The sequence below is a fragment of the Nipponia nippon genome, unplaced genomic scaffold, assembly GCF_047370975.1.
Source record: "Nipponia nippon isolate SJK-2023a ecotype South Korea unplaced genomic scaffold, ASM4737097v1 scaffold_4, whole genome shotgun sequence".
NCBI lineage: Eukaryota > Metazoa > Chordata > Aves > Pelecaniformes > Threskiornithidae > Nipponia > Nipponia nippon.
Genome location: NW_028262358.1, coordinates 19,234,474 through 19,262,098, shown reverse-complemented (window position 1 = coordinate 19,262,098; position 27,625 = coordinate 19,234,474). Strand labels below are relative to the sequence as shown.

The window sequence follows — 27,625 nt, the reverse complement described above, 5'->3', positions numbered from 1 at the left end:
CAATGAAGCCATATGCAATTAATACCAAGAAACTGCTCTCTACAATAGTATCAGTAAGTCTAACACGCTCATATGCTCCAGATTGACCATTCGTCTAAAACACTGAAACCACATGCAAAACCCATTTCATATCTTATACTTCAAACAAAAAGTGCTGGTTTCTTTGCAGCAGCTCTTCTTTTAGTTCAATTATTTTTAAACAATCAGTTGTAATGACGCCTTACAATGCGCTTAAAAACCTGGTGTGACTGTAGTAAAGCAACACTGAGTCTAGACATATTCTTCAACTGATATTGAAACAGCAAGTTACCTTTTTGAGAGGAATAGTCTGAATCCACTCCATGGAGTTCACGTCAAAGATATCAATTGCATTTTCACTGTACACAGAGAGGTATGGTGCATTGTAACCTGAGAGGTAAGGATTAGGTATAGTGTCATGTCAGGGCTATGACATGTTGTGTCATAGACAGGGCTCAAAATAGACAACTTCGTATGTTTTAACCATATTTATTACAAAAAACCCCACCCCACAATCCAAAAGCAGTCTTTGTAAAATGTGTTTTAACTCAAAAATGACCAAGAAATTTATTCTGAACCACCACCAAAAAACCTAAAGCCTCCATGACTTTTAACATTGCAGAACCAAACCACTTTTTGAACTACAAGGGAGTACAGTTTAGTCTGCCAAACACTGATGTGGTCCAAAGTTTTCTTCTTCTAAAAGCCCTATTTTTAAGAGCTCGTATTTTGTAAATGATGTGGTAGGAAAATATATTGTTGTTATTTAATAGCTGTCGTTTGAATGAACTGAGCTCTTAGTCTTTGTACCATGTACTAAATGAACATCAGTTGGATCTAAGCACCATGACACAGTCATAAAAATCTTCATGTTTCCTTCTAGCTTTAAATGCTCTTTTCTTATTTTCAGGATTGTAGAGAACTCTTGTGCTACTCATCTGGCACATTTCCCCAGGACGAAATTTGTTCCACTGGGACCACTTCTAAAGGAGAATTCAGTATTTCCATGTCAGCAACAGGACTGCCATGGTCTGCCAAGACTAACAAGAGCATCCAATTTGTGTTTAAATGTAACAGTTTTTGCTATAAAATATACCTCCATTCTGAGTTGGAATAGCATCAAGTAACTTCATTTAAGGCAATCAAAAAACTTTCACAAATATCAATGGCCATTATAGATGAACTACATGTGAAAATACCTGTTTTTCAATCTATCACAAAATCTTTTATTTCGATTCATTCATTCTCTGATTCCATTGTAATAATCACACTCTTGCTTGAAAACCAGAAGTGACATATAGCCTGTAAAAGTTGCTCCTTCCAGATTCAGAAGAGGCTTCACTCAAACAGGGTGAAACATTCCTCTCCTCTGCAGCGTGACTATACTGCTGTCACAGTGAGGTAAGGCGGCAGACTATTTTAAAAAATCAACATAAGACTGGGCTGATTCACAGATACACCAAGGACAAATCTGGCTAATCCTTAGCTGCATTCAGAAAGACATTAAAAAAAAGAAGAGGGGCATTGCAGGTTGTTTTTTTTTCCTCCAACTGTCACAAAGATAAAGCCCCAGCTTTGAAAAAAACATGCAATAAATGTTTAACAGAGCTCTTGCTAGAAACTGAAATCTTGAAAAATTACAGTATTTTTTCCCTTAAGGTTATGAAATATATTTTTTATACTGCCTGCCATACATTGTATGTTGGAAAGGAAGAGGGAGGCAGAGGGGGAAAAACTTAAAAACTGATTTTTCAAAAAAGCAAGGAGAGAAGATGAATGAGAAGAGTGTCAACAAAAACTGCTGAAAAAGAGAGAATGAAGGAGTAAGGAAAGAAAAGGAAAATAAAACATTAAGTAGGAATAAACACCATTAGAGAAAAACAAATCAAACTAGCAGATCTTGATGACTCTGAACATCAAGAAAGCTTGAATCACAATGCTGAGCCAAAGTACAATCAAATTTTAAGACTTTAAATAATAACAGTCCAGTATCAGTGGTAGCAAATGCATACAGATCCCATCAGCCTCTGTAAGGACCTGAGTCTTTCAGCTGTTTTAGAGATCAGGCCATGTGTTTAGAAATAGGACATCAGAGTTAGAAATCCTGACCCTTGATTCCTCTTTGTGCTACAACAGCACAGGCCAGTGACACAGTTGTCAAAACCAGCATAATTGAGATCAGCATTAAACCCTCTGACTAGATTAAAAATGCTGACAGAAGCTGGGAGCGTTCATTCACCTGTCAGGTAATTATCCTTGAACTTCACTTCCTGTGGATATTAATACAAGCAGTGATCACTTCAATGTATAATAGCAAGTACACTGAGACACACAGCAACTTACAGCAAGAAGATGGAGTTGCGGGCCACATCAATTCTTGTTGTCTAGATCTTCGGCCCTGGCAGTCAACGTAAACCCCTACGCTGCTAAAACACAGCAGGTATTCTTTATTTGAGATTTCGACTGCACAGATGGCATCAGTTGGCTGCTGTGAGATAAATGATAGTGTGTGGTCATCTGGATGGAGCAGACTGTACGGGCTGCCTTCTCCGTGGAGGGGATATTTTAAGAAACCTGACTGGTAGCCCACACAAAGACGGTCACTGAAGACTGACATCCACTGGACGTTCCCCTGGACTTGGATCTCCTTGATCTTTTTGTGACGTGTTTTGCTCTGATTTAGTTCATAACAGAGGACCTGCCTTTTCATAGCTACACACAGGCATGTAAAAGCTCCGTGGCGCACATGTCCTGAAACTATTGACTGACAGCCTTTTGTCTCTGCCAGCTTATAAAACTCAGTCTCCCTTCCATCCAGGGCAGCCATGGGGAAAAGCCGCACATGCCGGTTTCGTCCTGAGATTACTGCAATGAGCTGTTCATTTGGGATAAGCTCAATCTGATGAACCTTCTTATTGTCACCAACACGGATAATCTCTAAAAAAAACCAAAACAAAACCCCCCAAATCCAAGTAAATAACGTTGAAGTGTGAATTGATTATAACATATGTATTTGTAAAGATAAACTCTGAAGGAAACCCAAGAAATCCCCTTTATTACTTCCATGCAATATTAAGAAGTACCTAATAAAAACTTGTATTTTAATAATACCAGATGTGGCAATGCTGGATAGACCTTTGGCTTTTCCTCATCAGAAAAAGGGAGGAGCAGATCCAATGCAAAAACAATCACCGTATTATTTCAGTATTCATTTCAAAAACAGTTTGTAGGCACAGAACTACTGAATAAAGGAAAACCCTCAAAGAACTGAAACATCCAATCAAACATGTTGCTTGTTGAATTAGCTTGGGCATCTGTCATTACATCTCTTTACAGTACTGAACATAAGTTTTCATTTCCAATACCAAGGAGGAGGTTAGAGAAAGGATCAAGCCAGGCTCCTTAGTGAGGCGGACAGCAGGAGAAGAGAAGACAATAGTCACAAACTGAAATGAGGGAGGCCTCTACTGGATATAAAAAGAAAATGTTTCATTGTGAGAATAATTTGCAACAGGCAGCCCAGAGAGATTGTGGAACCTCCGTCCTCAGAGATTTTCAAGACCCGCCTGGACAAAGTCCTGAGCAACCAGGTCTGAATTCAGTACTGAGTCTGCTTCAAACAAGGGAAGAAAACCTTCAACTGCATTCCAGATGCTGGATCTTTGTTACTGGAAAGGATACCCAAAACAGAAAGCACACAGAACACCTTCTCGATTATCAGCTCTCACATGGGGCTGTTCAGCTGATAACGTAGTAAATCAAGAAAAATGAAACCAGAGGATATTGAAAGAGAAAAAAGCTTACAAAGTCACTTTCTGATTATTTAATATTAGGGAAATTATTACCAGTTCCTAATCTCTTACCATCTTTGGTGACGTGCACAACAAATAATCCTTCTTCATTCCCCAGAGCTATTCTTTCATGGTCTATGATATTTAAAAAAAAAAAAAAAAGTTATTTTTCTTTGGAAATACTTAATCAACAATAGTGATAATTCTGATTAACAGAGACAGTTTTTTAATATCTTGAAATAAACAAATATAAAGCCAAACCCAACACATTCATGTAATAAAACAAACATTGGTAACCTCCCAATCTTTCAAATTTCTGAAAAAATAAGTCTTTTCCCATTTCCCAGGAGTAACAGCAAGAAATATCATTTTTCGTAAACCATTCAGAGCACTTAAGTGGACTACTGACTTTGAAATAACTATAATATCATATTTAAATAATAATTTAAATAATCACTTTAACATAATTTATGCAATAGCATTTAAAATTACTAAATTAATTCTCTGCTTTTACGTTTTCTCTCTGGTCCCAGAAGCAGATTTTGGAAAGTCAGTGATTTGCGTCTATTCTATAGTGCTAATTTTGCCCAATTAAGAAATTATGTTTACAGAATAAGAAGAGAGTAATGTCCAATTCTCAGTCAAAATGATTCATAATTATGAATATGTGTGAATAGGGGGAATATTCTTAAAGATCTGACAAGAGTATTGGGTAGTAAATTGCACTTCTCTCTTAAACCCGTACACATTTCCATATAGGATAAAACCACTACATATTACTCTCTAGTCAGCAGATAACACCATTTAACATGTTTGGGTTTGGTTTTTTTTGTTTGCTTGTTTTTTTGGTTTTTTTTTTTGTTTTTTTTTTTTTAAAAGCATGCTTTTAGCATATCCATTGTTCTTAGAGCTTTCTTCTTATTCAGTTTATACCTATGATCGCTGCTGACTGTGTTGTTTTGATGAGTGGTAAGGTGCTGTCATAAGCTTCTTTGGGAACATAGACTGAGCGGTCTTTGAGTTTGTTCTTCTTCAAGATCCTATGCAATTCATTCAGCACTCCTACCCACTTGCTTTTTTCATTCTCACCGTCTGCTAGAATCAGGATTGAACACTTATTACTGGATGCAGAGAGCTGGGAGGCTGTGACCTGGAAAATTTTAAAATAGATATTTTAAGTCATAAGTGATAAAAAAATTCATCGTGATCATTTTGGTTTGACTCGATGATCTCAGAGGTCTTTTCCAACCTTAATGATTCTACGATTTTTACAAGGGATGCCTATAAGTGCCCTTTTAATTAACTGTCTGAACTACGAATGCAAAACTTCAGCCTTAGTTACCAGAAAACACTCTATCGCAATCAAAAACCCACAGCGGAAAAACCTGTAGATGTGAATAACTCAGCAAAGAACTGAGAAAACTTTGCCTTTATTCTAAATGCATTTGTAATTATTCCATAATTTGGAAGTGTCTGCCCTAAATAAGGTAGTCATCTGTTTCTCACAGCAATTTCTGACAAAATATTCTGCATTTTTTAAAGACCAATAGTTTTCATTAATAATTTAATGCAATAGGAATGGTCTTTATGGTAGAATGATCTATGATCCTTTTCATGTATTTGGTACAGCTATTACAGATAAAAATGAAAGCCTCTTTTGTAGGTTTATCTCTTCTCAGCATGCAGAGTGATGAACAGTCTGAAAGCCGGAAAAACAAGGAGTGAAATGCAATGGTATAGTAAAGAAATGATAAGGGAATTAATAAGACACTGAAGATATTTCATTGAGGTCAAAGCTTCAAGAGCATATCTAGTAAAAATAAGAAGAATATTAGAACAAGCCAATGATGGCAAAATCCTGATTCCAGATAATAGACATAAATTTTGATGAGTATTTTACACTAGATTTCTATACTGACTACCTGATGAATGGGAGTTGTCAGAGATCCAATGCGTACATACAAAGAAAATATATAAAATAAAGGCTTTAGGAATAACACAACAAATTAAACTGAGAAGCAGAAGGCAACTTTAGGAAATGAAAACGTAGAAGGTCATGAAGAACAGAAGAATTCCAAATGACTAACAGGAGGTTAAGAAAAGTATGTCTTATTATAAAGGTTAAGAAAAAAAATTAAACCCACTTAAGGGGGAGATGAGAGCTTGTCTAAATGTACCAGAGCTATTTTTACCACGAAAATGACATATGTACAGATCCTTATGCACTGCTGCTACCATGGATACCATACAGCCAGAACTTGCAAAGGAAATAAAATACTAGCAAGCTGTCAGTGAATGCACACGGTACATCACGCTGTGAAACCCTGTGCTTCTGGGTTACTAGGTTCAAGACGCAATACTTACCCTAAAGATACAGGGGATATCTTTTCGATTTGCATGGATGACATCTGAGGCCAAGACAGAACTCACTGAGAATTCTTCATCCCTTATAGAGACCACAAACATAATTGGAAAGAGTTAGAGAGCAAAATCTGTATGTTTGTTTTTTACTTATATTTCCATAGTACCAATAGCCTTGTTTTGTGAAGGAAACAACAAGGCAGCACTGAGCCTAATTTTTAAAATTATCCTTTCCTCTTCATCTGCAGATGAAACCCAAATGCACTGCTACATAATTAATTAATGGTAAATGCTGATGGAGATAAATCTATTCAGAGTATCTGGTTTTTTCCTCTTCAAATTTAAACTTTAAAAAAAAAAAAATCAAACTTAAAAAATAAGCCTGGACAAAGAACACCCCTCCAACTCTTTCATAAAAATCTAAACTCACTAGAAGCTATAAGCTACAGCTGTTTGAGACTTCCTGGATAAACTAACCTAGTTCAGAGATGAGCTTTACTTAGTTGGTATGTTAAATGTTCTCAACCTTCAGTGAAGTTGGTAGTATTTCAGTAATACTGAAGACAGTGCGAACAAACTATTTAGCCCTTCTGAATCAAAAATTGTATTAGTTTTATCCCATAACGAAGTTTTATCTTTCAAAAATCTACCCAACTCCAAAAGAATGTATTTTTCTTCTTTATTCATTCCAGATCTTCTACACAGCTGAACAGATGCATTTTGGCACGTGATGTAGTAATGGAAGTTTAAATTCTCACATATGAACACACAAGTGTAGTTCAGGCTAACTGCAAATACTGCTTTTTTCCAGAAAATTAGAGGCTCTCAACGTGTATTACAGTGTTTCATAAAAGCTCTGGAGCTTGCTTACTGATTTCACAAAATGGAAAAGTAGAAAAAAACCTCCCAGTGCCTCTGAAAAGCTCCCACTCAGCACCAAACAGCTTACCTCATGTCTATGACCTGACTCACTACCACGCTGGGCTGGGATGCTTTTCCTTCTGCTACATCATATAGGAAGAGTTTAAAATCACAGATCACTGCCAGTGCTCTCTGCCAACCTTTCTTTACTCCAGCTGGTTTTGGTACCTTTAACAAAACAAATTCTGATCAACTCTCTGTAAGTTTGCATGCAATCATAAATCAAACAGAGAGCACAAAAATCAATTCTCTCATCTAGGCTGACAAGCTTTTATTCAGTGATAACGTTAAGCAACATAAGCAATAGCACAGGTGCAGTAAGAGCATCAAACACAGACACCACAATACATTATTTAAAAAATTCGCAGCACCACAGATTCTTTCTTCTTATTTCACAAACTCATTCAAAGGTATATTAACAAATATGGAGAAAGAAACCCATCTCTAGTTGGTCAACAGGAATATGACCAAAACTATGTTGAGTAATTTTTTTAGTATTTATGTACAAGTATCCACACCAATGACCCTAGACATCAACAGAAAGACTCAAAAACTCAAATGCCCTGGAAGATTATCTGATCTCCAGAGATGGACTATTCAAGACCAACTCAAAGAAAGCACAATGGGCAACAGAGATGGAGAGAGAATTACTGTTGAAAATGCCAAGAGTTGCTTTGTGAAAATTTAGGTCTAAGTTTCCAAACTGTTACCTTAAGGTATAATTTAATCCACCCCCCCCCCCCCCGGCACCCCAATTAGAGTTTAATTCCAGCTCCAGAAAACAACAAATTTAATATAAGTGCCCCAAATGCAGCTACCTGATACTTACTCGGACATGTCCTTCGTAAGCTGTTCCTATGCCTTTATGCGGATCTATTCCCAAAGGTCCCTTAGTCTGTTCAGGAGGGATTGGACATACTGCAGGAGCCTTGTCTGCACAGGTCACGTGGCAAGAGAATCCACATACTTGCGAGGAGGAGAAGAAACAAAAAGATTTGATGGTTATTTCTTGCGCAATGCAAAAGCTATGATAATGACAATGACGTTTATAAAGGAATCCACTCTTTTTTTGACCAACTACTGAATAGTTTCACTGAACTTTGCTACACCAGGACAGAAATGTAAGTCTGCGCACAGCAGCAGTTCATGCTTTTATCTGCTCTAAATTCTGATTTTCTCATTTTCAGAGGTGTATGAATACACAGTCTGGTTTCATCCAGGTAAGAAAGAGCCTAATCAGAAGCTCATAGATAATGTCTATGATTTCCTCTAGGCCCAACTCTACTAGTGAGAAAAAAGCTGGAAACTCCTTTAAATGATGTCATTCTGTGTACACAGAAACCTAGAATAGATCAGTCCTGGAAAGAAGCAAAATTGGTACTGAATGGCAAAGCTGGCTTCCATTTTGCCCTGAGTCAGAAAGCAAAGCTGCTGTGGGCATACTTGACCACTGACTGTGGTCTCTTATTGCTTACTGAACTAAGCTCTTCTACCACCAACTGGAGTAAGTATGTCCCCAGATAACTAGGTAATCTGCCCCATAAGATGTTCAAAGTGCCTGGCTTCCACTCTTAAAAGACTGAAGCACAAGAATATTTTCTGTTATTCAAAATATAAACAGAAGACTCCTGCATTATCACACCACAACATCTACTGTGCAATTTGCACCTGTAAGAACTTCAGTTCACATTTCCTGCTTTCACAAGTGCTCACCTTCACAAGTACAGCCCTGTCGTATTAAACCGACCATCAGAGATGTGCACTGGTTGCATTTTGTTGGTGTATTAAACGATTTCACTACAAACTGGTGGGCTTTAGGCTGTGAAACAAGGAGACAAGAACGTTAATACCTGTAACACTTCTGAACAACAGTTGTTTTTTTTTTTTTTCACAGACATAACAGTGCACAGGTGCACTTAAAAAGGTAGCTTATTTGTGTTTGCTGAAATGAGATCTGAACTCCTAACACATGGGCTGAAAAAAATTACTTATCAGTGGTCGTTACTGATAATTTAAACCATCCTCTGTAAATGAAACCATGGAAACTGGACCTTGTCTCAGAACACGAGTTTGCTTCCATTGCAGATAGGAAAGTTGCCAAAGTTATTCCATTACACTTTAGAAGTTCAACGTGTGTATGTACGTGCTTGATGGGCACCTGGCAGCCAGCCAAGGTCAACCCACCACAGTATTTTCTAAGCTGCAAACTCAATGCTCCTCTGTAAGGAGTGTTGCCTTAGTTCGAAGAAAAGTATCAGACTTTTCAAAATTCTAATTTTTATGCCAGAAAGCATGACAGAGTTCAGTTTTATGGTGTCAGGCACAGGCAATTTCATAACACCCAATTTAAAAGCAAGAGTATAGATGAAGTTCATTTTGAAAGGGCTTCTCTTGTTAGTTCTTGGGAACACAGACTACATGAGTAAGTGTTTTAATTCTCTCTCCCTTCAAGGATGGCAGTGCTGATCCTGTGATATCAAGGCTAAATGACTACGTAATGTGGTAGTATGATTCATAAAAGGCCTTATATAAAATTCAGGAAGCGGCTTTGCTTTTCTAAAAAAACTCCCAGTGAAGTAACAACTGGCAGGTGGAGAAAGGATACAGCAGAGGGTGAATGCAAAGGCTGTCCAAACAACCTGGATAATGTACGTGATCTGAAATAAGACAATTTTGCAGAATACTTTAATGAGTAGGTATATTAACATTTTATTCACTTTGCTCTTTTTCAAAGCATAAGACATCACAGCTAAGGGCTCAAACTTCATCCATATTTAATGACAGTTTTACTGTTACAATGGAACCTTTCTGTCTACAGATGGATGTCTTGGTTTGAAACTTGCAGGGAAACAATACTTAGCTTTAAAAACGGATGCAATCATAAAGCAAGAAGGTTCTTTAGGGAACATAATAAATTAGAAAACCAATCATTAATTACTGAGCAAAGTATTTGCAAAAATGAATGATGTACACAGTAAAATTTGTTTCACATGATTTCCAAGTGCACTTACGGTATTTTTATAATTGATCTACTAAGATGTTGCCAACAGAACACTGTCTGCTCAAACTTTTTAGCTTTCCTTTACACAAATGGAGTCTTTTGCTATTTTGTAATTCATCAAAGCAGAGAAACAGGTCTATTAGAAAGACTTACTTCATTGATTAGTTGCAGAAAAAATGTCTTTTTTTTAAATATACAGAAGATTCCTAAGCCATTGATGCACTTCTGAAACTTTTATGAGAAAATTTTCCCTTTTCGAGCTTGTATCTTATTCCTCATTTGCTTGAATATACACAATTCACTGTGAATTAGCATACACTGACTGCCTTATTTGGCCAAGAGCAAAATAATTTCAATGTGAAATCAGTATTTATGCAAGTAAAGAGCCAGAAGACAGAAAAACTGGAATTCCTTCTCCCAGCCCAGTGCTGCAGTGCTGGCTGTAGTGCTCACTCTACTTTGCTTGTAAAAAATGCAAATCTACCGTTTCATTTTAGGCTCTTTGCCTTTTCTCAAAAATAAGCATCTAGTTAGCACACAGATGTGCTAATCCGAGACTGGCCCACAGTGACATCAGTTTTATTGTATGCAGAGGATAGAGGCAGGTTGGTCAGACACGTGCCAGAAAACACTCTCTCTCTAGGAAGCGTCTTTTTCTTTCTTCATGTTCTGGTTCATTTATCTCTCTCTACTGTCCAAACCACTGTTTTTCCTATAATCAAATGCCTGTGTGCTGCTACAGTGAAATGCCTAGTACAACTTGTCACACCACATAATGTAAGAATGAGGGGTTTTAAATTTTAGAAAGCAACCAGCTTGCATATAAACAGCCGTTCTAGGCAGTTCTGATAAGATTACTGTGATAAACAGTTCTCCTGAAGCTGTTGCCCAGGAGTGATATTTTCCCCCTTACTATATAAAGAGTGTGAACGCTTAACTGAATACCTTTGGTGCAGAGAGTCCCGATCCAATATATGCTGTCCTCATGGTTGGTGTGTGAATTGAACGGGGAGGATGATCCATAACCTGAACATAGTCCCCAAAGGATCAATAAGACATCAAATACACACTATCAAAGATAGCTTGCATAAAGTAAAAAGACTACAATGCCCCATCCGCCCCATCCTCAAACATACAAGCAATGAAACCAAACTGATTAACATAGGAAAGGACTCAGAAAATCAGATCTTACTTCTCAGCAAAATGATGTATAAGATTCATCTCCTAAATGTCAAAAATAACTTTAACGTCTTAATATCTTATCTTAATATGTATTTTAATATCATAAACATTTGATTGAATCTTTTCTAATGTAAAATAATCAGTGTTACTTTTTTAAAAGGGAAAGGGGATACATTATTATAGTTGCAGAGCCTGGCTAATATTTCATATTGACAAGACTTTCAGCAGGACTCCAAAGTGTGCTCTTACAAACTACATTATTACATTAACTTTGTGCCAACATTTCTTAAATATTCACGACAGAGTATGTTATGAAGAGAGACTGTATCTAATAATTGATTCAACATAGTTCCCATGCCTAATCAATTAACCGTATGTGAAAGGAAATTCAACATTCCCTAAAATACAGTTCACCACTAGTACAGAAGGCTATTACAAAGTCCTAAATAGTCTCACTGCAGAGGAGTGAGCTTCATTCTAAACAAAAGGATTTGCAATAGCAATTTTTATATGAGTGAAACTGTTACTCGTAGAAAAAAAAAAAAAAAAGAAAGACAAAAATTTGTCAACACTGAAGTACCTCAATTGGTTCAATTTCACTAGCTGTAGAAGGAGACCTTGATCTTGAATGGAGGTGAGACTTGCTATCTTCATCCCGTGATGGAGTATTAGACAATGTAAAATTCTCAACTGAATCAATCTAGGAGAACAAATCAAGAGAAAAAAAAAAAAAACAACAACCAAAAAACTAAATCAGACATCATTAAAAAAACAATTTTCAACTCTTACCAAAATAAGATATGGGAGCAGTAGAATTCCTAAGAGAGAACTGAGAGGATCAAAATTCACTTTTAAACAACTTCCTAATTGAAGTACAAAAATGGAATGAAAATTATTGAATATGAACACGCCAAGGCTTCTGCTTAGAGGTGAGCACATGCATAAGAGCTGCTAGTTCAGGGGTCTGATAAACACTTGAAGAGACTTGTAATTCAGCATTTTTAAAGGGTGAATGTTTTCTAAACGCTACTGGGTTCTGTCCACTGGTAGTAGAGATTTGTTAGAAGTGAATTCCCATGTAAATCACTGCAAACATATTTAGAAGACAATAAGGAGAAAAGGCAGAGCAAACAACATATTTCCTGAGGTTAGTGTTAATTATATTCACAGAGTATTGAGGTTCTTTTTGTACCCCATTTGAACTACAAAAACATCCTTACCAGAAATACAATTTCTTCAGGGGAATATTTTCCTAGTCCTTGATATACAATGAAACTAAGCCCAACACAGAACTACACTGAACAACAAGGCATATAGGTACAGCCAGGTATCTTGGATAACAAGTCATCTTTTGTCAGTGCAACTGAATCAGAGAATGCAGGATTCTTCCTTGAAAACAAGACATCTCCACATTGACGTTTTCTATGTACATTTATAATTTTTTTTTAAATTATAGTAAGATGAGGATGCTTTTCTCCACTAATAATAAAACTGAAAGCTGGAGGCCTACAGAAGGCTCCATTGCATGCCTGGCTTTTCTGGAGCAATGTTCCCCATTGCTAAGGATTTTGCTAGCTTGCACACAAACTAAAATATGCAGCAACGCTTACAGAAAGCATTTGAACATTCCAGTGTTTTTTATCTCATTTGCCATTGACATACTAAGAATTCCACAAACTTTACTGCTTTTGGGGAATAAAATACATTGCCAAGCCAATCTTACACATGCATATACAGTCCTGTTCTCCAGGAACTCAGTCACGGTAGCGAACAGGTGCAGTTGTTAGCTGGTTTTTTTTTCTTTTTCTCTTTTTTTTTTTTTTTTTTAATAGTAGTGAGCTAAATTTGATGGCTTCTAATTTTATCATAGCCTTAAAAAAAAAAAATCTGGTGGAGAATGCTCATCAGGTTAATCAACTTAGGCATATTAAGATGCCTGTTAAGTACTTCTGTAATGAAAATGGGAAATTCTCACACTGGGATACACCTGTTTTCTACACATAGATCATGTGTTTCAAGCACTGAGGCAAAAATTAGCAGTAAAGCAAACATTTTGTGCTGAGATTTATCAGAAGCAAATAATAATTGGAAGCTTTATCCAGTATTAGAAACATGGATGCCTTTAAGCAGTAAAACCCCAGACACATAGCATTGTTTCAATTATTTTGAACTCTCTTATCGAGTCTAAACATGTGATAACTTGGAGTCCACTCAAAGACTGTTTAACCTCGAACAATTCTACCTTCTTCTTAAAAGTGTTATTAAAAAATAAGCCCAATACTTAACTACAGGCAAATTTTTCATAGCAAGAAACAGACATTGCTTTTCTTCTGCAAGTTAAACTCAGAGATCTAATCTATCATTTCATAAATGTTTCCAGATACTGCAAAGGCTTTCCCTTTCAAAGTAGCATCTGCATACCAAAGAATTTTCATGGTGTCTCTTAAAAAATTTAGTACAAGCATGATATGAATGATGGAACTTTTCTGGAATGTGCTACAAAGCCTTTGTGGTTGAAGACAACTGCTGAACCAGTAACAAACATATTTTTACTTTACTGATGAACATAAAAAGCCTGCAAAACACACAGAACCTGATCTACCATTACAGAATTTGAAGGGAATTTACCACTGCCTTTACTGCAGAAACAGGGCCTGAAGCTGTATCACTGCAGTAATCTCCAGGTTCCTTCCTTTAATGAGCAGAACTAAGTACAAAAGCAACCTGACTCAACTATGGCCAAAAGCTTACATGGAGTGTATTAACGCCATTAAAATTAGTTTTAAACTAATCCACTGGATTATCAAAAGCATATTTCAATATTTCCTACCAAACTGTAATAGCCTTGTCATCTTCCACAGGACTGTGCTTAGTTGTCTAAATGGTGTCACCTGTGTAGGTCTGAGCCAAAGTTGGCCAGTGTACAAACACATCTTCAGGAGAGATGAATTTCGGAATCGGAGCCACAGCCGGCCAAAACAAGCAGTTGCTGTAAACTTGCCCAAGACACTGAGCGGTGTGCTTTGAATGGCATAGGTAAGGTCATTATTAGAGCTGTTGGGCATTATTGCTTATTTATTGAATATTCAGTATAAATGCTTTGTACGCTTTCCTATTCCTATCATCGTATGTGTATAAAAGAAACAAAAGCGGCAGTATGAGTTTAAAATGGGCATAGCATACCTGGTATGAATTCAGTCTGACAAAGCTCTGATAACACCATGCTTAAAAATCCACCTTGATTTTTGAAACACCATAGAGCTTTCCAGCTTAACAGACCACAACACATCCAACTCTGTTGTCCTTGTATGAATTTATCCTGCCCTCCTTGATGCTCCAATTCACTCAATTCCCCACTTCCCATTTATTTATCTCCGTACTATGAGATTTTCTATGATTTGCTATGGCATGCCTCCCAAATGCCAAACTTCTACCTTCTACAGGCAATTCTCATAACTCAACACACGCCCTCTGCCAAGGGCAAGGAAACAAACAGGCCCTCATTTGACATTTGCTCATCTTCCCAACCTGCATCTACCTCATCAGCTTTCACAAAGACCTTTCATATTGAAATGAGAAAGTACCCAAAGCATCTTCTTCAGTTACTGTGATATTCTGCTTATAGGATTACCAAATGAAATACTCCAAAAGCCTTTTAGCCCACAGCTGTAAAACAACAAAAAGCACAGCAGCAGCAGCAAACGGGAGCAGCAGCACAAGACATGCAGTGAGGTAAATACACAATCCATACATTAAACAAAGGCATGTACACAACAGGCAAAAAATAAAGGGCCACATAGAGTAAGACAGCCTCTTACACGTCTGCCTTTGTTAGCTGGAATACAGGAAGGAGAGCGCTTTAACAAAGAAAGGAGGAGAATATGTTACAAAACCAAACAGTGACACATACATCAGCTCAGAATTCGTCGCTCTGTATCTCCAGAGGTAGCGTTTAGACACACACACAAACATGTTCATTTTTACAAGTATTTCGAAAACAAGATATTCTGGGGCAACAAGAGGGAAGAAACATCAAAAAAAAGGAACAGCTATTTCAAAGTCTGTAGTTGCACACTCGACTATAGCAGTGACACTGCAGACTATGTTACACTAGTAATTTGCAGTTAGCATCTCTGCACTTGGAACAAGATGAATAAAGCAGTCTCTTGGAGGCGCAACATGTCCAGTTTAAAGTATCAGTAAGAACCAGAATTATTCTAAACTTAATTATGAATGTGCAGGTAGAATCAGGGCTCTCACCGCACACTACTGTGGCTTATTCTGTTTAATAATGAGAATTCAGAACATGATTTATTCTGTGGTTATTTACAAAGTTCAGATTTGTTTAGTCTAGCCAAAGCCCATGGGGACTGCATGTGAGGACAGACTGCAGGAGGACTTAAGAAACCTATTTTTAATTCGTAATGTGCTGGTAACACAGGAAAAATAATATTTTCTAGCAAGTAGGGAAAATAATTTTGTCACGGGAAAATGGGATTCCATTTTATTGTTATTAAATAACCACAAATTGATCTTTAAATAAAACAAGTTGATTGCTTCTAGTAGCTAGTGAGATACACAAAGATCCACCTGCAAAAAACCAAAACCCAACACTTCCATTATCACACACTTCTAGTGAACACAAGAGACTTAACACCTAGACGATGTTACTGAGAGACAGCCTGCAACACACAGGAGAAACAGCGGCAAAGATTTAGGAATTAGTATATTAGAGTTACTGAGGGTGACTTCCCTCCCCACCAAAATCAGAAACCAGGGACAGCAAAACCCATTCCTACTCCACTTTGCACCCTCCCGTGTGCACAGGAGATACAAGGATCGGTTCTGAACGCGTGGGCTTTCGCAGCTGTGAGGATTCAGGCACCAGTTCTGCCAACCTGACCAAGTATCTTATCAAGGAGGGAGAGGCAGAACCAGCAGTGACTGCTACTCATCTGAACAGTGAGCTACCACTTTCCTTGCTCCGCATCTGCAGGCTACAGAGGCAGCGGGACATCTATTTTTACTTCTCTCCAGCAGAAATTGCAAAACTACCATTTTCCTCATTGAAAAAAATTAACTCCAGTCATTCACAGATGAAACAATTACATTATTTGGATGGCAGACACACAAGACACGCCCACCCTAGTAAACTCCAAATGTAATCAAGTGGGCTAAACTCAGTGCTGCTTACACATCTATATGTTACATAGACTTCAGAGATCTTGCGAAGTATGTAACTGCAACTGCATATTATTTTACACTCTCTTTGTCATTTCTTAATGCAGCCCAGAGGCTGAAGAAACAATGTGGGCCATTAGTAATATTTACTTTGGGTTCTTGATTACAGGAGAGGCTTTCCTGAAACCCATGCAATACTGCAGCACTGCATAAGTCTGACCTGAGGACTTCTAATTTTTCCTTGGTCTTAATATAAAGAACCCACACACTTCTCAGGTTTGACTGGACACAGATTAATTCTTCTTGAGATGCTGCAAGAAACACTGCCCTTCAAGGGAACTACTGTCAAAAAGAGACATCAGGAAGGGAATGAAGGTCACATCCAGTGGCGAGGGATTTTTGATACCCTTATTTTCATTTCAGTCCACCTAATACATTGATATTGAACCAACTCAATGAGCTAAAACATAAATAACCATTCATTTTGATAATTCAGAGGCTATATATTACAAATCTCTCTATGAATGAATCAAGTAGTTGTTCAATAAATGAAAGATGCAGAACTGGCTTCAAGCACAACAGTCAACTCTCCTCTTCTGCAGTTTTTCCAGATGAGAAAGAATTCTGCCCCGGTGTTAGAGACGTTAGCCCCTGGCCAGTCCAGTCCAGAAACGTACTCTTGCCCAATGCAACTGAGAAAAAAATGCTCCTGAATCTGGACTCAGACTGAAGATGTAACAGGGGAAGTTTGATTCTGCATGTAGTACAGTCATCCACATGCAACAATATACACATTGATACCTGGAGTTTTACCTAAGACTAAAAGATAGGTATCTGGAAAGATTTGATCTGGGTGGACCAATCAAGAAGAATGTCTTAAAGGATGTACGCCAACAGTTGACAATTATTCACTTGCACAGATAAAAAAAATGTGATTTTGTCAAAATGCTTGTGAAAAAAAATATGCTGCCTTTTTAAAAAAAAACAAACAAAACCAACCGAACAACAATAAATACAGAATAAAGTACTGATGTCCTTCAAAACTAACTAGATAGCAACGAGGAAAACTTGCCTGTCCTAAGTTTCCCCTTGCAAAATATAATATTATCAGCTACTCTGCAGCATATGTACTTTATTTCTCCTTTAAGAGCTTTTAGGAGAGAGTATTAGATATTTTTAAAGGTAACTTTCTATGAAAGAACCTGCTGATACACACTAAGTGTTCCTAATACTCAGGCAAAATAGAGAACACTTCTTTAATCCAGATAAAGGATATAAATATTATTAATTTATTGTAGATTTAACATGACAGGAAACTGTACTCTCATTTTTTTCGTGTAAGAAAACTCCAGCAATATCAGCAAGACAGTTTTCTATATGCTATACAAAAATGCAGGCAAATACCTTCTACTACGGTACCACAGATGTACCTTTGCATTTTGTCTAAGGTATGTACCTGATTTACAGAAAAAAGGCATCTAGAAGAAAAGCATTCTTTCAGCGTTTGGGAAAGGAAATGCAATCAGCAGAACAGGGCCATATACTATACCCTCTTTGTTACACCCTTCACAGCAGACATTTCTAGAATAAAATTAATTATATCACATTTTAATGCACACAGGATTATACTATTTTAAATACACATGTATAAATATTTGCGTATGTGTATACACGTATATACAAGCACACACAGATGTACACACACAATATACCTACAGAGTGGTAATGGATGGTTCTCTACCATGGCTGCATAGCATAAACTTCCATTTTTAAAAAAGCTTATTATTGTTTACTTTTATGTGCCTACTACTTCAGTCTGGAAGAAATATAATGCAGTCAATTTTCAGCTTTTAACTCAATTCCCTTAGTGTGCCATTAACTAGGGTAAATATTTAAACACTGTCCTGACAGAAAACTAGCATCTCAAATGGCAATAAAAAGTAATAAGTTCACTTCAGTTATAATGAAAATTACTACTTAGAGTATAGGCTAAAAAGGAGACAATATTTTATTTGAGCAAACAGAAATTGACTGTATGCAAGGAAAACAGTTTCACTGAAGTCAACAGAAAACTTTCAGAAACAATTAATGATAAAGTAATAATATGAAGCAATTAAACTAAATGAAATAAATGTGCCAGTGATTTTGGAACCATTTTTCACAGACCGCATCAGTAGATAAGGCCCAAAAGCAGCTTCTCCCCATTAGAAAAAACTGTCTGCAATTAAGAATTCTTCACCTGCACCTACAGAAAAACATTTACTTTAAAACTGAACATCTATCCATATAAATAGGTGTAAGTATGCTATTACAGAAATATTCTGTTCACTTGCAGATTTTTTTAAGTTGACTGCATTAATGTTTGAATATTCCAGATCAATCAACTGATCTCTGTTATTGAGGGATTTACTGGTTTGATAGTCAGACTTACGTCATCCATAAAATCAATCAATGAGGATGAAGAGGAGGAAAAGGAATCCTATTTTAATGAAAACAGCAGTAAAAAAAAGAGAGAGAGAGAAAGAGATGGATGAAGAAAACTGTTCAGTATAAATAAAAGTGCAAAAATAAAGAACTGTAAATAACTAGTGCCAGTAACAGTTACCTCGGTAAGTTTTCATTAATTGCCTTTCATAGACAATTAATCAGTTTAGTATAAACTAAATTGTATAAACTACCTGTATAAAACCCAATGTTTTTCTAGCATTCACTCAATAAAATAATATTCCTATACTCCAACAGGATTTTTATATTGAAAGTAACTTATAAGATAAATAATTTAAAAGCAAATTTAAAAATGGTATTAACTGTGAGGACTTTGAGAGAGAACAATGAATTAATGAATACACAATGAAAACAAAGTACACTTTGGGACATCAATAACATCAGTAATTATGCTCTTTCATAGCTAAATGTGATGACCTTGTACACCCATTAGGAAAAAAACAGAGGCAAATTTTAGACCCATGTGTAACTGTAGAGGTGGTGCCTTGTCTCCTCTGAATTCAGTTTGACCAGTATTTCACCCCAGCTGTTCTTTTAAAAGAAAAATGATGCATTGCTTACTGTTGATTAAAAAAGAAGATATGAATTGTATAGTATCGTTTCAATTTTTTTCTTCCAGGTTTTCTGCCTAAACTGGTCTTTTGTCTAAAAGTAACAAAGGAATTAAACAGATTTATGTTTTAAGTATATAGGATCTGTGGAGAGGAGCTGAATAGTTATCTGGATTTTACAAATCTCTGTAAAATGAACAGAAGATGAAAACAACTTAATAAATATACAGTACCAGTGACTTCATGGATTATTTATGTATTTTCTCTCATTTTTACCAAACCAGTATCCACATTACTTAGCATTTTTCTGAATACAAAGAAAGGCCATTTGAACAACTATGCTTTTCATGTTCGTTACAAAATTAGGAAAATTTCTGCATTCAAGGTTTCAGAGAGAATTCACTATGATTACTAGTGTTCAAGAGAAGACAGCCAGCACTGTAAATGACAAACAATTCTCACATATTATTATACACAAATATAAATCGGGCAATATGATTAAAATACAGTAGCAAACTCTCAGCAAATAGGCACATAACCTGCACATAACAGCAGTAGTTCCACTGACTAACAGAGAGTTAGAATAGCTGTACACTTACTTCAAATTGATCCAGAGCAGAGGTAGGCGCATTCAAAAATGCCAAGAAAGAATTCTGTGAGTCTTGGTGCTTTACACCTAGAAAACAGCAGCAGGTTTTTAAGCTACAGAAAAATGGCCTTTTCATGGAGGACCTTTGCCTTGCTGAATCGGGGTTTGAGTATCCACCTGAACTTATATTTTTTGAAATGAGTTGTCACATTTGGTCTGTTTTCCAGAGTAAAAGATTTTTTAGACAGACATACACCCACTAAGCAAGCAGCGTATGTTTAATTAACCTTTTCTAAGCTAGGATGTGCGTGGTGTGAATTCAACATGAAAACATACCGTATGTGTGTGTCTGTTATGCAGAAGGCACAGGCTTCTAATGCACTTATGTCCATTTGCAAGATGCACTGCATGACATACAGGCATACACACTAATGCAGCAGGTGTCGTGCCTGCTCTAGTCACACGCTGGAGAGCCTACCGTGACGAGACAGCTTTGGCAAACAGCGAGGTTCCACAAAAACGTACAGAACAGGCTGTTTGAGGAGCACGCTGCATTTCCAAATAATACAAGTTCCTTGACCTCTATGCCTGTCTGCCACCTCTCACTTTTGAACGTCCAGGAGTAATACAATCCTGGGTAAAGCTTCAAATGTCTCTGTCACGCTACACCGTTTACACGGTTTTCAGCCAGCAAGCAGAGCAGGAACGCTGCATCTTCTGGAGCTGCAGAGGCTGGCGTATCTTGACTGTTATTTTAACTTGCTTCAACTGATATATTTTTTTCTTCTTCTTTTATTTGGGGAATAAGTCAAGTTGCTGTGTGGGTGTTTATAAATCACAGATGTGTACAGACTCTAGCTTCCTGAACACTATAAATACATTATATATAATACTTATTATGACCAGAGCCTGCAGGACAGTGTGCATCTCAAAAGACTGATGCTATCAAAGGTCACTTATTTCTTTTAAAAAATGTCAGTGTCTTGTTCTAACTGGCCATATCACCCCGTTTGCTCTAAACATAACCCACAGTGAACAAAGAAGTTACAAAGAACCCTTTCCTCTTCAAAATATAAATACACTGAAACCCCAGTAAAAGACTAAAAACAATTCTCAAATTACCTGCTACTTTACAGAATCATTTTTTGTAATCTTTTTCCCCACCCTCCTCAGTTTCTGGAACACATTTATAAAGAGCAAAAGGATTCAAGTGCTAATCTAAGTAATCCCTTCGAAGAAATTAATTTCCACACACAGAAGTTACTCTACCACTGTACATTGACTACATTTGAATCCTCTATACAGTTCATGATTCAAACATCAATGTATTTCTTCTTATAAGAGAAAACCAAGTCCAAAGATAATAAGGATTTTGGATTAAGGTGTATTTCTATGCAAGTATTTGAATAGTTGCAGTAGAATCTTATTAATTTACTTCTAGCAAAAAGCATAACAACTAACTTTTCCTTGAACAGTACATTTTCCTTTTTTTTTTTTTTTTTAAGGAAAGAAAAAATACAGTGTAAAATATTAATTATAATTATAAGTTCTTAACAGATTGTTTAACACAAAGGAAGATTTCAGAAGCCAAGTAACCATGCATAATATTTAAGACAGTTCAAGAATCTATAAATGAAAGCTAAACATGACAAAGCATTATTGTCTGCGGGGAGATGTTATCAAGAATTCCTCTCCAAGCACTTGGAAGAAGCATAATCCTGGTATCAGTGCTAAGTGTCAAGACAAACAAGTATCAATTCCCTAAGTCTTATTTGCTAATCAGCACCAGTCATTTTTTAATGTTCTGTATAGTTTTGTATTATTTTTACCAGCCAACCAGCACTTGGAGGCCTTTATACAGGAGATGAATGTTAACTACAATACATTATTGATTGACATGCCATTAGGTTGCAAAGGCTGAACAATATCTGACATCCCCATGCAGCAATTGTTGCCAGGGTTTTGAAACTCTGGAGTTCAAACAGTTCCCTACAAAAAAATCAGGTAATTCCATTTGGTCTGAAAAATCACTTCTTCCCATGTGACTCATAAGACACAAATATTAGAGCTACTAGGGGAACTGCAAAGAATCAGCCAAATCATTAGTCATCTCTCAATGAAACTTTTTTTCATTTCAGAATTACCAGAAAGTCTCTTCTCCCAGCAACAACGCAAAATACTGTTAGACAGATGCACTAGAAATCCCAGAACATCCTCTTAATACCACAGCAAACCAAACATGACCACACTGCTCACTTCATGGTTACAAAGGCAATCAACAAAGTCATCCCAGAAACAAATGAATGCTATGAATGCCTCTGCAGTTGTTTACTCCCTCTGTAGACAGGGCCAAAACATTCATAGATGAAGAACACTATGATTAGTATTGAAGTCTAAATACCTTCACCCATCATAAAGGGGAAAAAATTATAAATATATCTACACTTCTAACAGTTTTCTGGCAGTAAATCACTGTACACATGCCAAATAAAAATAACGCAGTTCCAACTCAAATAATACCTTACTGGTTCAAGTATATCAACAAAACTGAAGCATATTACAAGTATGTATTAGAAGTGCAAATGCAACTGCTGTGGGTACATCTTAACATGCAATTGTGCTCACATTTTGTATGTCAAAGCCTGTTGGTATCATATTTTAGTTGTAAGGTGACACTTAATTGATAAGATGTACCCATGAATGTGAAACATGTTATCTACTTGGATATCAGTTGCCATACCCTTTTCTGATCTAAGCTCTTCTGTCTCCTTTTTCAGCCTTTCAATATCTGTCAACAGTTCCATGTTCTTCTTCTCAGACTCTTGCAATTTACTTCAAAAGAATACAAACAAACAAAAAGTAAATATTGAGAACCCATGACACAAATAGCTTTTTTTTGTCCATCTTTGTATGCTGTTTAAAAATTAACGCCCAGCAAGCTTCATGATGTCATCAAATGCCAGAATGAATTAAGAACTCTAATGGGACCTGTTTAGTATGGTATCTTAAAAAAAACAGACCAAGCAATTAATTGCCCCTGTTTACCCACTAAATAGGCTTGTGTTTCTAATTTATGAGTGTGAATGAGAAAAAAAGACCACATGCATTTTTATGCTTAAAAATTGCAGGGGGTGGTGGTGGTGGGTGTTATTTGTTAATTCACAGTGCCTGTAATACTAATAATTACGTTGAACTATTTTTCTTCTCAGTTAATTTACAGTTAGTTGTTTCAATGCTTTCTGATTCACAGCTGACAGGTAACACTACTATGCATTTCTACCACACTTCTCATCCTTGCCTATCAAAGCAAACACTGGTTCTGCTGTTCTTAGAGGATCTACAATGCTGCCTATCATTGTGTTACCTGGCCTGAAAAACACCCAATTTGGGTGGACAAAGTATTCCCACTTTACAGATGACATACTTGAATCTCAGCTCTGTCCAACTGCTTTCCTAAAGCTGCAAAACAAGTCAGTGCTCTGAGCTAGACTGAAGCTGGAGACCTAGAAATGGAATGTCTTCCTACTAATCCCCTGCTTCAGGTATTCACCCAACTCAGAATAAACTGGGGGGGGGGGGGGGGGGGAGAAAGGCCTGCAGAAGGAACAAAAGAATTCATAATCTTCCATAGGCACATCTTATTACTGTGTAAATCGTATGCAATAATTGATTTTCATCAACTAACCCAATGCAGCTATCAATAGAATGGAAAAGAGTATGTTCTAAGATACAAACCAAACTCTGCTTGCATTTGAACTTGTTATCACAACTAGGAGAGATTATATTACTAAAGAGAAAATGTCCCCTCTGAAAATCCTCAAGATTTCAAATTTTCCCAGTAAGTGTTCAGCTGCTTACACAATGAAGAGAGATATGGTCTTTTTTTCACATTTGGATATAAGAAATTGGCGTATCATTCATTATCAAATTTTGACAGACAAGATAGTTAAAATCATGCTTTGACGACACTCCCTGGGAGGTATCAAAGTAAATTTCCATCAGAGCAATTCAGTCTTACCACTCTGTGGAGATACAGGAAGCTTTGACTTTATTCAATTCATCTTGAATAGCCTGTTTGGCTCGGATTTCAGCATCAAGAGCAGACTGTAGTTCCAACCTTGCAGACATATCCAGTTTTGCAAAGCGGCGCATCTTCCAGGGCATGTCCTAGTAAAGAATGAAAAAAGGGAGAAGAAAGAGTAAGAGGAAAGAAGGCAGAAAATGAGGAACGTAACTAATTTCAACAATTACATTTCTCAGTCTACTATGTTCTTAACATAAGAGTTCATTAATTCCAAAGGAATCTAAAATTAAAAAAAATTAAGAGTATTGTTATTAGTATTATTATTTTTAAACTCAAGTACTAAATAGGCAAGATGAATGTCTTATGCTGTCATGATCTCAAAAGCAAGAGATTCTGTGAATTCAAGTTTTGATGTGCCTCAATTCAAATGAGCGCTATGAAGGACATTCACATTTCAGAAGTGAAAGATTTTCAGGCTTTCATGACCCAAAGTATAGATTTCCTTCAACAAATTCATGTATGATTATAAAGTAGCGACTTGAACAATATAATAGATAAAATCACATTATAAAGATCTTGGTGTTTAATTAACTGATAAACAATAAATTTGCTATTCAGTTATTCAGAAGGGAAGCTCTAGGAAAGTTTAACTTTTGACTAACACAGGCTCTACAGACAGGTTATTACTGCAGCTGAAACTATCGAATTAGTGTTCTTTGAAACAAACAAACAACAAAAAAAGTGACATATAGAAGTAGGGTCTTACTGTAGCTCTTGCACCCAAACTGGAGTTCCTCAGGGCTTCTAGTTCTTCTGTCATTTTAGAGGCCAAGGCTTGAAGATAACCTCGAGCATCTTTTTCATCACTTACCCTAAACAATTACATTAGAAGAAAAAGGTATTTTAACCAAAGAATCTGAAGAAAAAAAATAAAAGTCCCTTCAACAAAGTAGCAACCAGAAACAGAAAAAAGCAGAATACAAAACAAAAAATCATAAAACATAAGGAAACAAACAAACAAAAAATACAGAAAGCCACACAGAACTAAGCCTTTGCTGTTTTGCAGTTCCATTAAACAGTATGCATCACTACGACAAGGAATAAAGATCGAAGAACTACATATTTAAGTAAGTAAAATATATGTCTCAGTATAAATGTCAGCTACCTGAAAGACTGGGAAAGAAATCTTTCAGGATTCAACCTATTTTTAGGGAGTAAATTAAGACAAAATTTATAACCAATAATTAACAATTCAACCATCCACATAACATTGGAACTAGTGGTTGACTTTACGGTATCAATTGACTATGAGAACTAGTAGTTCGAATCAATCAGTGATGTTATTTAAAGAAATACTAACTAAATAGGGAGAGTCTAATTCTAATGTTATTGAACAGCATAAGCCAGAAGAGGCACTATCATTCCCCAAGCTTGCTTTCTATCAAGACATGTTTTCTGGGTGTAAACATATCAAGGAGGAGACATGCCTGTTTTTCAGATTCTTTGATCATCCGTTACAAAGAAAAAAAACTTTCTGTGATTAATCACAGCAGAAGGTTCTTTCTTCACTTTGCCTCGGGTATTAGCATAGAAAAGAAAGTTGCTAAAAAATTACCTCTCTGAAAGTTAATAGCTTATGAAAAACCTAAAACAAACAAACGGGGGGGGGGGAGATAAAAAGAAGGAAAAAAAAAAAAAAAACCAAAACCTTACATGCCTGGCTCTGAACATACTCCTCTTATTCTGCCCACAGAACAACGAACTCCGTTCTGCAGCACCAGGGCATACCCAAGTCTCTGAGCTGGTTTCAGAGGCCAGCAGTCTAATACCACAGCTTGATCACAGTTAGATCTATCAACACTAATCACAGAAATGTTTAGGATGTGCTCTAAGTAATGATCCTCAAATAGTTTTAAATAACTTTTAGGAAAGTGGGAAAATATTTTTTGCTACTTCATGGAAATTAACTTATCCTTGCCTCCTGATCGTTCCTTAGTAACCATAATCCTGAGTATGTTGGACTGGAGATGAGAGTTCTCCAGATGCTTTAATTTGTCTTTTAGTGACCTCTCTGCAGAAAGGGATTCCCCCTCTGTGCCTACAAAGCAATATAAAAGTTTCTCTGGTTGATATTGTGGGATTCATACACACAGTGAATATAGAAAAGGTGCTACTTGCAAGCTTACCATGAATGAATAAAAATAATAGAATGTTTCACTTCTAGTCGCCAGGAGGGAAGAAAGACAGAGAGCACATACTCTGAACTGCCACAGGCAAGGGAGGAGCAGAAGAGCTTTCCCACAGCGGCCTTAGGGCAAGATCACAATGCAAAAGCTAGGGGCTAAACATCTACAGGTTGCAGTGACTCCTGGGCGTGCAGTTTAAGATTTATATAAAGAAAATTGCTTTAATACGGAGGAAGCTAATGCAAAACCAGTGATGATTTGCCACAAAATTCCCACCCAGCATGAAAAATAAGCACTCATTCATGCTTTGGGCTTTATCTTCTTTGTTTCCTGCCTACAATTTAGTTCAAGAGGTGGGGAGGAGCCTAGGAAAAAAAAAAAAAACCCACAACATGTCCTAACTCTATTAAAAGTCAGTGAGAGTTTTGATGTTAATGAGTCAGTATGTTTCCCAAGGTATACCAGAACTCAGAGGAAGCAGCACGGCAGCTTTTTTTTCCCACAACATTCTGGATAAAACACATTTTGATGACCCGCTACAGATAATCCTGGCCTATACAAACCACTTAGGGTAGAAGAGTGGGCAAAAGATGTGAGAAGTAGCATAAGATGCTTTTGGGGGGGGGTGTGCATAACGAACTACATAGTAAAAAGAAAAGAGTGTAAGTAGGAATACAAAGAGTGTGAGGTTCTCAAGGTGAGAAAGTAAGTTTTCCTGATGTAGAAGAAGGGAAAAGAAATGTAGAAATTGGTGTTTGATCTTCTCTATTTTTAATGACATGTAAAATCTTTCAAGTAAAAAAGGGACAATGTCAGATTAAAAATAAAATAGAGTTGCTGCCTTATTTTTTGAACTTTTCTAATTAAAGATGAAAAACTTTAAATGTCCTATTTCTTTGTCCATGTTTATCATGCCATACAGATCCTTCCTCACGGAAGGTGAGAAAACACTTGGTTATTTGGTTTATGATGCACAGAAGCTTCAGGCTCTAAATTCTGAAAAGCTTCACATGCAATAACTTCAGAGAGGTGTTCCACAGGACATGCAGAAATCAAGAACATGAAAATATACATACAAAGTCAATTTTTGCTATCATCTATACGAGGTAAGACAGTAAATACAAGCAACACAGTTTAGAGCTGAGATACAGTTTTGGTGTCCACTAGATGGCAACAGTCTCTCGATAATGAGATTCCTTGATTAAACACGTGAACCCAAGAGTTCTTGCAGTTTTTTGATTTGTTACTGTTTTGCTGGTTTTTTTTTTTTCCTATTTGTTTGTTTGGCTTTTTTTTTTTTAAAATATAAGGCAAG

General features: G+C 36.6%; 1 protein-coding gene across 5 annotated transcripts in view; it reads right to left on the bottom strand.

The window, feature by feature from the left end:
- The window catches only part of CDC42BPA (CDC42 binding protein kinase alpha), a 188,669-nt gene that overhangs the window by 20,152 nt on the left and 140,892 nt on the right, over window positions 1-27,625 (bottom strand). For all 5 annotated transcript variants that reach the window (XM_087774754.1, XM_087774757.1, XM_087774758.1 and 2 more), the window contains 14 exons: window positions 24,891-24,996; window positions 24,119-24,267; window positions 22,841-22,932; window positions 20,111-20,187; window positions 11,855-11,974; window positions 11,038-11,118; window positions 8,805-8,910; window positions 7,921-8,057; window positions 7,120-7,259; window positions 6,174-6,255; window positions 4,743-4,959; window positions 3,882-3,944; window positions 2,362-2,955; window positions 311-408 (listed from right to left, as the gene is read on the bottom strand). In XM_087774754.1, the coding sequence (XP_087630880.1) occupies window positions 311-408; window positions 2,362-2,955; window positions 3,882-3,944; window positions 4,743-4,959; window positions 6,174-6,255; window positions 7,120-7,259; window positions 7,921-8,057; window positions 8,805-8,910; window positions 11,038-11,118; window positions 11,855-11,974; window positions 20,111-20,187; window positions 22,841-22,932; window positions 24,119-24,267; window positions 24,891-24,996 (2,062 nt within the window). The remainder of the gene's footprint in view (window positions 1-310; window positions 409-2,361; window positions 2,956-3,881; window positions 3,945-4,742; window positions 4,960-6,173; window positions 6,256-7,119; window positions 7,260-7,920; window positions 8,058-8,804; window positions 8,911-11,037; window positions 11,119-11,854; window positions 11,975-20,110; window positions 20,188-22,840; window positions 22,933-24,118; window positions 24,268-24,890; window positions 24,997-27,625) is intronic.